Source organism: Dermacentor albipictus, chromosome 1 (genome assembly GCF_038994185.2).
Source record: "Dermacentor albipictus isolate Rhodes 1998 colony chromosome 1, USDA_Dalb.pri_finalv2, whole genome shotgun sequence".
Classification (NCBI taxonomy): Eukaryota; Metazoa; Arthropoda; class Arachnida; order Ixodida; family Ixodidae; genus Dermacentor; species Dermacentor albipictus.
Genome location: NC_091821.1, coordinates 422,998,092 through 423,012,202, shown reverse-complemented (window position 1 = coordinate 423,012,202; position 14,111 = coordinate 422,998,092). Strand labels below are relative to the sequence as shown.

At 42.6% G+C, this 14,111-nt stretch overlaps 1 protein-coding gene across 3 annotated transcripts in view; it reads left to right on the top strand.

Annotated features, from left to right (window-relative positions):
• LOC135896956 (DNA (cytosine-5)-methyltransferase PliMCI-like) overlaps positions 1-14,111 on the top strand; it is a 186,984-nt gene that overhangs the window by 119,190 nt on the left and 53,683 nt on the right. For 2 of the 3 annotated variants that reach the window (XM_065425518.2, XM_065425510.2), the window contains exons 23-24: positions 2,681-2,746; positions 8,988-9,051. In XM_065425518.2, coding sequence (XP_065281590.2) covers positions 2,681-2,746; positions 8,988-9,051 — 130 coding nt within the window. The remainder of the gene's footprint in view (positions 1-2,680; positions 2,747-8,987; positions 9,052-14,111) is intronic. The other variant, XM_065425527.2, reaches the window with a different exon arrangement.

Here is a 14,111-nt window from a genome sequence, read left to right as displayed (position 1 = left end):
GACCCATTGGTTATCGCGAGAGCAAGTAGCATAGCCGCCGGGACTTTTCCTACGGTGTGCCCAGCTTGAGCCTGTGCTCTCGCAGCGACGTGCTATAGGTGCCCCTGACTGTATTTTTCGCCGTTGGTGCGGGACCCCTTTGGTTCTCCGCCACCCCGGGAGCGGGCGAAACAATTTCCATCAACTCAGGGAAGTACTGTGTTCTTGCGTGCATCGCTCGGTAGCCCCTTGTGGCCTGAGCTCGCTGCAGCGGCGCTAGAGGCTGATGGCTGACGTGGCCCTGTGGCTCACTTAGCTCAAACCCATAATGGTCGATACTCCTGTGAGACCTGAAGACCCCACACTCTTCAAGTAGGACAGATGGAGTGTGAATGCTATTTGTTACCACAGTAACTGCACAAACCTTTCGGCTTGCTTCAGGACTGGTCGCAGTGCTCTTGGTTCTCTCTGCTTCTGGAAGTTTCCCGAAACAGTAATGCGGCCGTCCCCTTGCTTTGCTTTCGCAACACATGGTGTCAACATGGAGGGAACCCGGTTGTGAGTTCCCATCCTGCAGTTTCTTTTTCTCGTTTTCAATGTCTTCGTGCTGTCTAGCTTGAATGAGCACGTTCTGGAGCCTCACTTTTGGGTCTTGAGAAAGCTGGTCTGACAAGCAAGTGCTTGAGCAGGCCCACGATGAACTGATTGTGTCTGAGGTGTTCTTTTGACTGCTTCTGAGGAGCCTTTCCACCTTTTTGTCATGTCCCGGAGCTTTGTATAGGAGTCCACCGTGTTGCCAGGCATCTGTGTACGTCGATAGGAATGGCTAGTTTCGTATACTTTGTCGACCGAATGCATGAAGTGGCCCATGCTTGCCTCTGTGATGGCTTTGAAGGAGCGGTAGGCCTCAGCATCCTTCCCGAGCAAAGCAAGAATGGCTTGTGCTTGAGTACCTATGCAGTACAAGAGTGTGCAAACCTTGGTCTCCTTGAAAGCGGTGGTAAGGCCCGACACAAACACATAGTCCTCACCTTGGAGTAGCCATGCTGGCCACTGACTTGGGTCATTGAATGTGAAGGGTGGTGGAGAGTTATGCTAGCAATTACCGACTATGTTGCGGACCACTCGGTGTACGACATTCTGACACCATAAAGGGGTGTTATTTAGAGCGTGGTCCCCCGACTTTATTTTCACTGCGCAATATGTGTACATTTGGAGGGTGCCACCATTAAGTCATTAGGACCATGTCTCTTGCACCCTATACAGCTTCAGACAAAATGATGTGAACCAGTGTAAGCTGTAAGTATCGCTTACAAGTAAAATTTTATGGGAATATGAGACTTTAGACAAGAGGCTTGACAAACCAAAACATTTGGATACAGCTTTTTATTGCAAGTAAAAGTCAGCCATCGATACGTATTTTTATTCAACCTCTCTTCTAGATGCAATGAGAAGTTTTGCAAAACACCGTGCTGGCTGCATGGGAGAGAAGATTTGTTAAGACCCAAAAGTCAGTGCATACAGTTGGAACTGGTAGAACAAACATTTCTTCTTGAGGTGGTGTTGTAGCTTGTGCCATTATATTCAGGTGTTCGCTTTTGACGAGCCATTATCATCTCTACTACCAAAGGTAGTGCCTCCTCTCTGAGCTCTTTGTGCAAAAGAGAGAGAGAGAGAAAAGGTGTTTGTATGTAAAGGGCCTTTCTAATGAATGTGCATTCCATTTTTTTCCACTACCACTGCCATCCCTCGTGACATATGCTCATTTTCTTAAACTTTGCGGGTTCACTTTCTTGTTTGCTGCTATAATAGTATATATTGAGAAACAAACCCGGCATCTGAATGATAATATTAAATTTTAGATAAAATCTGCAAAGTGAGGTTGTGCGCATATGAAATTGGAGTTGCAAAGTGACCGTTACTGACTTAAGTGTTTGCACATGTACACATGTTCGCCTGTACAATTGCGCACCCATTTGCAGAAGAATGAGTAAAGGCCACTTGGCCTCTACTTTTTCGGTGAATGGGTGCACATGACTGCACACGGGTTCAGCCATTTCTTTTTGGGGAGTGGGGGGGGAGGATGAGGTTTATGTAATAATATAAATAAAAGAAAATCAGACAAATTTTCTGATTTCGTATGAAATCAAGTCCTCATTTCAATGTTTCACATTGTGTGGGGGGCACAGCAAAAAAACACTAACTAGCTTAGTCGAAGCCATGCCCTCTTTCCAAAGCAAGATTTAGTATTGGTAACAACAGAGTGACACAGCAACTGTATACAAATTAAAATGTATGCATAGTATTGCACCAAAATACATATGCAGCATGTTTACTTGGTATACATGGTCAAGGACTGTTTATTTTTTTCTAAAGGAAGGAGCAGAGACAGCACTACTTAATACCAAGCATCATTGCATATGCTGACATCAATGAATGCCATGTATTTCTTACAATGCTATCTGTAGGGTTAAAATTGTTTTGACGTTTCTAGTGCAGCATGTAGTGTAAATGGGGCCAAAGCATTTGCTGTGATGCATGGACCGTGAAAAACAAAATATGTTGTGCAATGTATCATACCTAAGCGATTTAGCAGATGTACCTTGTTAAGGTGCTATAGTACTGTGTTACTTGATGGGGCTTGTGTCATTCAATCTGTAGGACAGATCCTGAAATTTTATGTTTTTTTATTTCATATCAGATGTATGACAGCAGCACTAGGAAGTTCTTTGACGTCCCACCTCAAGATCAGCTCCTCGGACGAGAGGTGAGATTGTGTGAAAGTTTACACTTCTTGAACTGTAGGAGCTCTGCCATCTTGCACTCTGCTTTCCGTTTTAAAAAAATTTGAGAAATTTATGCTTGTTTCTTCAAACAACTGCAAAATTAAGCTTTTTAAGGTGTGCTTTGTCACAGAGTGCTTTGAATGTGACAGGGCACAATATTTCGTGAGATGGCGTATGACCTTTTTTGAAGCATCACCTTATCCGTAGAAGCAGCAGTTATGTTGGCATCAGCAGCATTCCGTTTTCTCCAAGTCATTGAGAGCAGGGTTAGGTGTCTGAATAAATAATAAAAATAACAACAGTTACAATAATCAATCAGTCAATCAATAATCAGCTATTTATTCGTTTACCATGCCCAGAAACAACCCTAAGGTCCGAGCACTGGTGCACACAAACATAAAAAAAAAACTACAGTGCAATAGAAGTGAAAAAGAAAAAAAAAGCAATGAAGAAAAAAGAAGTAGATAAATAAGAGTTGTTCATAAAATGAGTGCCCATAAAGAAGAGTGTACACAATAAATAAAAAGAACAATCATGAAAATAAGAGTGTACATAAAACAGTTATGAAAGGAAGAGGTTACACAAAACTAAGTGCAAAGTAAATACGAAAGAAAAAGGAGAAGAAAGGCTGTTGAGCAATGTGTAAAACTATGAAACAATAACAAAAAGCTTAGAAAAGAGCAGTGACAGCGAGTTATGAAAAATAATCGAGATCATGAATATAAGTGTTATAACAACTCAGTATTCTGTAGGCGGTTGAGTGTTGGTGATGACTGGCAGGAACATAAAAAGGTCTATATTCTCTGGCGATCTTGCACGAAATGCAACACATGATACAACTGAGGAGTTGGGGCAGGTTAGGATACCATGAAGGAGTTTGAAAAGAAACAGAAGGTCAGCATGATTACCTCGGCTGCGAAGGCCAATGACAATAATCCAACAGTGCTAGGACAAGGTCCAGTCTCCATTTTATCAAAGTGGTGATGATATATGCTCAGAAACTTTTTTCTAGGCCCGTACTCTAATGTCACTATTGGATCTACAGATGTCATTCCAGACTACAGATGCATATTCGAGTTCAGGAAGACAGATTTCTGCGTTCAACTTGCGGAACAGTGCAGGCGAATCGAATTCTCTCAATAGTCTGCAAACAGAGCTAAGAGCGCATACCCTGCTTTGCAACGCATTTAATGTGAGCATAAAAGTGTAAGGTCATTTGAAAAAGTACACCGAGATCATTGATCTCACAGCCCTTACACAATGGTGCGGAATCTACAAAACAAGAAAAAAATGCTTGCTGTTTTGCATGTTAAAGACATGACTTTGGTCTTAGCAGCATTAACGGTAAGGTCATTATCTTTACACCATTTAGAAAAAGAAAATAGGTCAGACTGCAGGAAACGATAGTTATCGACTGTATGCATTTTCTTTAAAATCTTGACATCATCAGCATGTAGAAGGGAAGAAGAATTCTGAATAGCAGAAGAAACCTCATTGATAAAAATGAAAAAAAGGAGCAGTCCTAATATACTTATTCTTGAAGGATGCCGCTAGAGGCCATGTAAAAAGGTGTTGGCTCTTGGCGTTAGCATAACATGATAGATCAAGAAGATAACTTTGCAAGAGATTGACACTCGACAAGCCAATACCGAAGTGCATAAGCTTGACCAGAAGCAGTGGGTGGCTGACTACATCAAAAGCTTTGCTGTGATCACAGTAAATGGTGTCCACTTGCCCCCTCTAAAGTACCAGCACGGAGATCTGCAACATGAAACTTGCAAGATTTGTGATAGTGAAGCAGCTGGTGCGAAATCTGTGCTGATTCAGAATCACTGAGTTCTTTACAGTTAAAGACAATATGTTGTGAAGCGCCAGCTCAAGAATGCTTGACGTGGCACAGAGAAGAGAAATCTGGTGATAATTAAAGATATCCGTTTTACAGCCACGCTTAATTAAATACATGAAAAACACAAGCAGTTTTTCACATGGGAAGGCAAGTGGAAGCATTCAAAGATTTAATAAATATAGAGGTCAATACTGGAGCAAATATACTGCCGCAAGCTTTTAGAATTGTGGAGGGGATGCCATCAGGGCCGCAGGATAGGGAAGGCTTCAAGCATTCGCTGGCGAGCTTCTCATCAAATAACACAATGCATCATGTAGGAACTGTCGTGTGCTGCTGACTGACTCCAGCATTGAAACCTGTAGCTTTATATAAGGATGAAAAATGGGCAGCAAAGTTTCCTGTGGATGCTTTTACTTCTACTCCGCTAGAGTCGAGCAGGCAAAAACATTCTTCACATTGATGTGAGTGCTGGCAGATGTACAGTAAAACCTCGTTGATATGTTCCCGTTACATACAGTTTCCCCACGCCAACGTTCGCAATCGAGAACACAAAAAATGACCCAATGGAGTTGTGCTCATTTTTTGCCGGTTCATGCATTCCCAGAAAACACAATTTTTCGGCACCAGCATTCAGTACGTCACCAAACCGTGATCATCTGATGCGTTTTCCAGCTGTTAGATCCCATGTAAACAAGAAAATGCACGAGGCGCACGCGATCGAGAACAGCATATAGCTGCCCGTTGCGGCAGCTTCACCACAATACTTGCCCACCTGTCTCACATAAAAACGCTGGTGCACACTCACTTTCTTATTTCGGTACCAGCAAAGCTTCTACGGGGTCGTCGCCTGTGGCATTCACAGCTATTACCCCCAATTCTATTGCAATAAGTGTCTTCGCCTATCTATTTCACAGCGCATGGTGACATCAGAAGCGTAATGCACTCTTTTAATAGACAATAATGGAAAGGCGCCACCGTTCCCTGCTGCAGACTGTGATTATATATGTTTTCTGGCCGCTATATTCCACTTGAACAAGAAAAGGCGCGAGGCATGCGCAATCGAGAACAATATATACCTGGCCGTCTCACGTGAAAACAACGGCACGCATAGTTCTTTATTCCTGTACCAGTAAGTCTCCGCCTGGGTTGTTGCATGCCACATTCACAGCTATTTCCGCCAAACCTATTGCAATAAGCATCCTCACCTATCTGCTTTAAAGTACGTGGTGCATAGTGCCATTAGTAGCATACTGCACGCTTTTAGGAGGCGATAATCCGAATGCGCCGCTGTTCCCTGCTGCAGGCGGCACACTGTGCACACTGTGGGCATGACATTTCACTTCGGCGGCATCTGGCATCGCCCACCAGCTCGATTTCTTTTCGGTTTCCCATTGCCCTCTTAAAACAGCACGCAATAGGAAAACAACAAAACACGTCTCGGGCCGCCGGAGCACCACCAGCTTGACGCGCATCAGCATCTCGTGCCGCTATGGTCCATGCAACACTTCGCATTATGTAGGGAACACATACATTATGTAGATGTCAACAATAGTTCAGTCTGTCGATTTTTTTTAGTTACTTCGGATTTTACTTTTCCCAGTTAGTATGTTTTTTTCTCCCGTATTTTTTCCTAAATGTATGAACGAGGTTCTACTGTACTTCCATAATTCCGCCAGCCGGTCAGAAGCACTTTTTTCCAAGAGTGCAGTATGTGTGTCATGATCTCGCGCACAGAGGCGTTTACAGAAACCCAGAAAAAGAGGGAATTCTTCTCTCTACTCAATAGGCACAGGACTTCTAGATTTTCGGTGCTCGTAATCTTTATGTTTTGGCACAGTTATACTTTCAGATGAGAACCACTGGGGTTATTTAGATTGTTTAGGCCTGTACTGGGGAATGTATTTGCACATACTGCTCAAGACAAGCTCGGTCAACTGATCTACTTGGTCATCAATGTTGCTTTTGTCTGTTACCAGCGGCCACAAGGTGGTAGACAAGAAATCATATATAAACCAACATAATCGCCAAGCTTGAAACAAAGCAAAGACGATTTATTTATGCCACTGGAGGAGCTGTGCCTCAGGGCTGAAGAGACAGCTATCTTTAGTGACGGATGAAACTTCCCAGGATGCACAAGAGAAATGTCCGAATGAGAGACATCTTTAACTTGAGCATTTGACAAGCAAAGGTCTTAGACCTTACCACAAATCGAGTTATACTACTGAGGGTAGCAGAACAACAACAACACCCTGCATTTCTACTCTATGTAATGATTGTAATATGAATATCTAAGCATGTTTCAATAAATTTCAGGTGTATTAAGATCACCAAGAATAATTGCTCTGTGCTTGCTATGGGAAGATCCTGCACTTTCAACAGAAGAGATGACCTCATGAAACAAGACAGGGAAAATATTCGGCAGTACGTAGAAAGATCCATTTAACAGTTTTTCACTGTGCACAAGGCTGAGTTCTAGCCAAATTGACTTCTGTACACTTTCTATGTTGTTGCGCCGAACACATCTCAGTGAACTGTCAACAGCATTCAGTACACCACCACCTTTTTGTTTAGATCCACAGTAGCGCTGGTCACTGCTGAAGACACGGTACGGTGGAAGAAAGTCCGAAGAGGAAATTTCACTGCAGAGCCAAGTTTTGACAATAAAAAAGATAGGAAAACAATACGAAATGACTTGGAAAAATTCACGTGATTTGATGCAAAGTTCACTAGCTTTTGGCAAAACTTGTCGAACTTACTCACCAATTTTATTCTTGAGGGTTATCTTGGTAGCATGAAACATGTCGTCATGTAGCAGCCCACAGAACGGGCTGAACAGGCATCTCATTGGCCACATTGACTGGTCATTTAGGCATTTAAGGGCTTCATCATCGATGGCTACACAAAAAGAATGTACAACTCATATTTTGTTCAATGTCACTGGCAGGAGATGGTAGAGGTATTCAAGGCCTTTAAGTGCTTTGTCAGGTTGTAAGCGGCTGTTTCTGGGCTCAACTCAGTAGCAATAATAGCCTTAGGTCGTCGCAACTGTTGAGCTACCAATAACGTCGAGGTTTGTGGCACTTTAACCGAGGCAGGACTCTTGCTTTTTTGTTTAGTCTTGAGGGATTCTTCAGCGGAGGAAGCAAAAGCAGGTGGGAAAATGGCAGCCCATCATTCAGTTGTGTGTTGGAGTACATCATATCAAGTTGAGGCAGAGGTAAGAGAACTAGAGGTCCTTGCGAAGTTGACAGGTGTCCTCCCAGGCGTGGCATTGCATGTCGCGTCAGCTTGTAGCTCAGGCAATGAACCTCTGCTCAAAGGGAAGCGATGACTTGTGTCTGTTGCTCCATGCCACGAGAATGGTCCTTGTGAAGGTGTTGTCTTTCCTCGTGCAGTTGGGAAACTTTTTTTTTGCTCAGGAATGAGATTCTCGCAAGCACATCAAAAATAAGGTGATGCAGACTGGCCATGTTGCTGGGAAGGTCACCAGTAAGGCACGAGAGGAGAACGGGGAACTAATTTGGGAACTAGAAAACCGCAGGGAGCACGCTGCCAGGTTGTTGTCACTAGGCTTAACACCCTGCTGTATAAGTCACATAAATTGTTGCAAAAATAGCACGATCGGAACTTTAAATGGTCCAGTTTGTTCTCCAGCCAGGTTACACACTTTGCATGTACATGTTTTTCACAACTTTCACTACAAAACAACTGCCGCTTTCTGATAAAAGGGCACAAACAGAGCGAACATGCTTTCTTATTGGGTGCCATGCTGCGGTCCTATGTAGTAGTAGTAGTAGTAGTAGTAGTAGTAGTAGTAGTAGTAGTAGTAGCAGTAGTAGTAGTGGTAGTAGTAGTAGTAGTAGTAGTAGTAGTAGTAGTAGTAGTAGTAGTAGTGGTAGTAACAATAATAGTAATGACAGGGTGGTCTAGTTATCAGTGTATTCCAATTCCTATCGATGTTTTAATATTTACATTTCAATTATTTAGCACTCTAAATAAGAAAAAATTTCCATCATACAGTATGTAACATTTAAATTTGCTTCATGTGGAAGGTCACTCCTTCCTCTGCTTGGTTGCCGTGAATGTGAAACAAAAAAGAAGGAAAGAAGGGCTTGAACTTTGATGTGTATTCCTTTTTGTTTTTGGAAAGCATGTGCTTTGTAACCTTTTTTGGCTTAGCTTCTACACAGTATGCATAAAAGCACAATGGTGAAAGTCTCAGGAATTTTCATGGATCCTAGATTTTTTGTCACATGCACAGAATATGGAACATATCATTTAAAATCTGTATAACATTGATGGCAGAGCTGGTGACTTCCACTTAACCTTATCTGCATACCTCTTGGGTCTTGTGGCCAAAAACTTTTTCCTCCCAGAAGATTAGTGAAACGATGCCAAGACCCAGGCTGAGGACCCTTGAAGCCTTCTCTGGCTGTGGTGGTACGTTTGAATTGAGCTCGCTTTTGTGACAGCTTGGCTTGACTAACCATGTGTGTGTGCATCTGAGCATGATGTGATGGGTGATTAGTGTGGTGTGGGAAGTATAAAATATTTGTATGCTATTTAAGTGAACTATGTAATGAAAATGGCTATGCATATGGCCCAATAACTTCATGTTTTTCACATAGTTCATGCTGCATTTATCTGAGTTATTTATCTGGTCTTTATCGATTTCGCATCATTTCTATGAAGACACAGCAAATATATGAAGTTATTGGAACAAGAAGAATGTTTAGTTGTGTATGTACATAACTTCCCTTTTTTTTTTTGAAGCTTTAAATGCTGCCTAGAGGGCATCACTGGTCATATGCACAGATTCAGACCAGTTCTAGCTTGTACCTATTTAAAAACTGGTGCTTAAGGCACCTAAGCATGCAGTCAGGGATGTGCTTTCCATAGATCAGTACTTCTTGAACCACGGTCTGTAGATCTTTGTGTTTCCTTGAGACATTTCAAGGGGTCCATGGGACTGCTTTAGAGGTGCACCATACGCAAGCGTGATCTGTAGAAAGAGCAACACATCTGGTAAGGCAGTTGTAGCAACATTTCATGTGTGGGTGCACTTCCTATGTGAATTTATATTAGAATTAAGATAGGAAGGAAGAGATGATATTCAACTGGACTTTAGGCTTCGGCTGTCTTCAGTAAAATATGAAATCAGCACCATCATTTATGGTTTGCAGCATCACCATTCTTATTGACTATTGACTTTGAGTGGCATAAAATGCACCTGTAACATAACCCTTCCACTGTGAAATACGACACGCTTTTTGTTGCTATGGCTCTAGCATGTTCTTAATCTTTGACCTGCTCGCAGGTTCTTTAGATACGTTGAGTGCAAGTGCATTTATGTATAGTATATCTTTTTTTTTTAGTTGAAAAAGCATGCATGTTATATGGTATGTGACGGGGCCACAACTGTTTATTTATTGTATTTCAAACTGCACTGGTTGTGTTGCTTATGCTTTATATGCCATTTATAGTATGCAATCAAGGAAAAGAAAGTGGTCTCTTATGCCAGAAATGACAGTGCTGATTTGATGTTTTGTTGAAGTCCTAAGTTCTACATAGAGCTTTACCTCAGCAGTGTTTCCTGTTTTCAATTTCATATAACTACACCAAGGGGGTAGTTGGATGCATCAGTCTTGCTGGTGGGGGATTTTCAAGACTAGAAAGAGGGAACAAAAGTAAAATTCATGCCTGGCTTGGCTTGATTGCTTTTAAAATCATGTGCACTGTGTCTCTGCAGACCATTTAACCCTCTACAGGTTGAAAGGCCACGCATACACGTCGATGCTGTGACCTCACGAAAACTCCAACAGCGAAAGCACACGTGTGCCTCGAGCATCCGTATAAAAAATGTCACAATAAAGGATCAGCTGAATTAAGGAGTGAGTTGGAGTTAGTCGGACAGAAGGGAGGTAGGATAGAGGCAATGACCGGTAGTGAATGCTCATACATTCCATATGCCTCCTGCTCCTTCATGCGAGCTCAACTATTAACTTTTTATTAAACTCACTGCACTCACTGTGATGCATGGAACAGACAGAAAATGTTCTCCTTGCTGTAACCTTCTAGTAAAGCACTTGATAGATTTTACTATTTTATTTTAGAGAAACAAATGGACATTAACAAACACTGCCTGCAGTGGATATATATGTATGTATATATATGTATGTATGTGTGTGTGTGTGTGTATATATATATTTATATATATATATATACCGTATTTACTCGCATAATGATCGCACTCGCGTAATGATCGCACCCCTAAATTTTGTCGTCAAAATTCGATTTTTTTTTATTTCCCGCGTAATGATCGCACCCCGAACTTGCCGCAACGATACGTCGTGTGCTAAGTCTAGCGAATAATGATCGCGCTTACCACCTGTCGAATGCTACGCAAACGACTCTTTAAGACAAGCCAGGCGGCCTGCACGCACTAAACATTCTTAAGTAGATGCCTCATTTCATTACTTTCATCACTTTCCGCACTTCCATGACAAAATGAGGTACAACCAAACTTGCCTTTATTATGGGTTGCCTTTATAATGGCTGATGACAACAAAAACAATAAAGGCGCGTTTCGATTCTTTTCATCTGCTTTTGCACTCGTGAGCACGCAACAAATCGCGCGCGGCAATGACAGTAGCCACGTTTACTCTGATACGTTAAAAGTGTACCCTATTCATACGCCGACGCTTGTAACACAGCTAAGATATTCGCCCACCCTTAGCGGAAACGTGCCGTATTAGGATAGTAGTGAAGACAGATGCCGCAGTTTCCGCAGCATGCCCGTCATGTGTTTCTTTGTCACTGGCAGCTAAGCGCGCCCACCTGTTTCTGTCCCCTCAAAGTGGACATGGCTACGTTATTGCCGCAAACTTGCCGATATTAACGGTAATATTCATCACTGATACGGAAGAAACTGTTTCAATGCACGTAATGTACTCACGAGAAGAAAAAAAAATCGCGTTTGGCGCGTTCGGCTTGCTTCGCCAGCCGCCATTTTTGTTTTGGTGTACCGCACCCGCTATCTTGCATCCCGCAGCAAACGCGGGACGAAAAAAAAAAATTTTTTTTCGCGGAAAATTTAACCCGCGTAATGATCGCACCCCTGAATTTGCGTCACTTTTTCTGACAAAAAAAGTGCGATCATTATGCGAGTAAATACGGTATATATTGTAGTGGTGTAATATGCATGTGGCGCTGTGCGGACTGCCACCGCTGCGGCGCGAGACCCGAGCTCGGGCTGCTGATGTGAAGGGCTAGGACTCGCGATCAAGAGCTACTTGCGATCCCTTGTACGAGCTGCAATAAACTCCCTTTCAATATATATAAAGAAATAATGCTGCTTAGAAGGTGTGTTACCTTGACGACTGATTCGTACTACCTCAGTTATCAAAATGGGCAGGAGGTCTCACATCGAACTAACCTCTCATGTACTCAAGTAATTAGTATTCTTTGCTTATTTCAAGCATTTTGAAGCCTGTCTATTGATCTAGTTAGCCTCTCAAGTCAAACCAGTAGCCCACGCTGTCTACCAGCTTGCGCCTAGGTACTAGGTACTATGTCCGCGTGGTTGTACCGCCCACATGGTCTTTACATTATTGTGATCTCAGCTCTATAACCTCTCTCTTGTCATGCTATCGTCATCGCACCATCACCTCTTATTTATTTATTTATTTATTTATTTATTTAAGATACTTTCAGGGCCCGAAGGCATTACAGAAAGGAGTGGGTGAACATAACAAAACATTTGTGCAATATACAAAGACAGATTCAATGTGGCGTTTCATGAATGCTGGTTTTGAAGGTGTCGGTATCCAGGATGGCTGCAACGGTGCCGACATAGTTGTCATAGTTGTCATAGTAGACAGTTTTAGTATAGTGTACGCTATACCATTGCGTATGCTAAAAAATAGCGTGTCGTCACTGCGCATGCGCTGAACGCTAAACGAAATAGTGGGTATAGCGGGCGTACGCAACGCAAACGAGTTAGCGTTGCGGGGTTTGCGGAGTTTGCGGGAAACAAGGCGGCGGTCCCGGCTGCCCGCTTCGAATTGAATTTGGCGTTGCTTTTGTAAAATGCACTTCGTTCATAGCAAATGGCTGTGTAAACGGCTTTCGCTTAGTCTCAGGCCGCTTCAACGACAGCGTATTATGGATAACCTCGTGGTGTTTTCCAGATCGCTTCTCGTTTCGAACGAGTCGAAGCCTAACGAAAGAAACGTTCGAGATGTCAGCGCCACCTATCGCTACAGGCGCGAAATAGCCGCAACGACGGCATATGGCCTCTGAGATCCGAAGATATCACCAGCCAACTAAAACTGTAAAAAACGTGCGCTGCTTAGCGTACGCTATATCATAGCGTATAGCGTACGCTATAGTTACGTACGCTAAACTAAAACTGTCTAGTATGTCATAGTTGCCACATCGTCACCTCTTACGCTGATGCGCCATAAAAATCCTAAATCATCATCAGCCCAAGTTATTTTCTACATGTCCTCGTGGCCATGATGCCATTGGGGTCTTTGTACCGTCATCATCTTAACTCTCTCAACTGACTTTCATTATGCTGTTGTCGTGATCACGTCACAGTGTCATTGTCACACTGTTGTGCCATTGTCATTGTTTCTGAAACACCAATCCCATAGTTTTCATGCTGTCGTCATACCACCTTCATCATTCCATCAATGTGATTCCTTCTTCATTCCATTGTAATAATGCTATCTTCATTCAACCATGATTATGTTGTCATTGTTGGGTGATTGTCGTCATTGCGCTTTCGTCACACAGTCATTGCCATGCATTCATTGTTCTGATGCAGTCCTTGTTATTCCAGCTTCATCTGATTATCACCATACCGTCATTGTCATGCCATCATCATCATGGGATTCTCTTCATACACACGTCTTCATCATGTTTTCTTCATGCCATAGTAAATTGTTATTGTCACTGCTTTGTCTGTGTTGTCATACTGCCTTTGTGATGCTTTTGTAGTTGCTTTGTCATCGTCATTCAGCCTTGTCATCTCATTGTTGTCATACTGTCACAATCATGCCACTGTTTTTATACGCTCGTTGTTGTCACATTGTCCTTATGCGATATTAATGGCATGGTCGTTATTCTGTCGTCATACAGTCGTCGTCATACCGCCTTCATGGTGCCGTCATAGGCGTTCCATCATCGTCATTTCAGCTTCGTCATTCAATTCTCCTCATACCATCGTTGTTACGCCATTGTTATTACATGTTCATTGTCATTCTTTTGTCCTCATGCTGTTGTCGTTTTCACATCAGTGCGGAATTCTTATCAAGTTGTCAACATGCTGTCATCGTCATACCGCCTTTGTTGTTTTATTGATGCTGTTCCTTCTTCATCATTTCACCATCATCACTGCATCATCGTCACATAGTTGTTATGCCATTATAGTCGTGGCCAACCCTGCCATGTGATTGTCACAAAATTGGGCCAAATCCAGAGACAGTATATGTCAG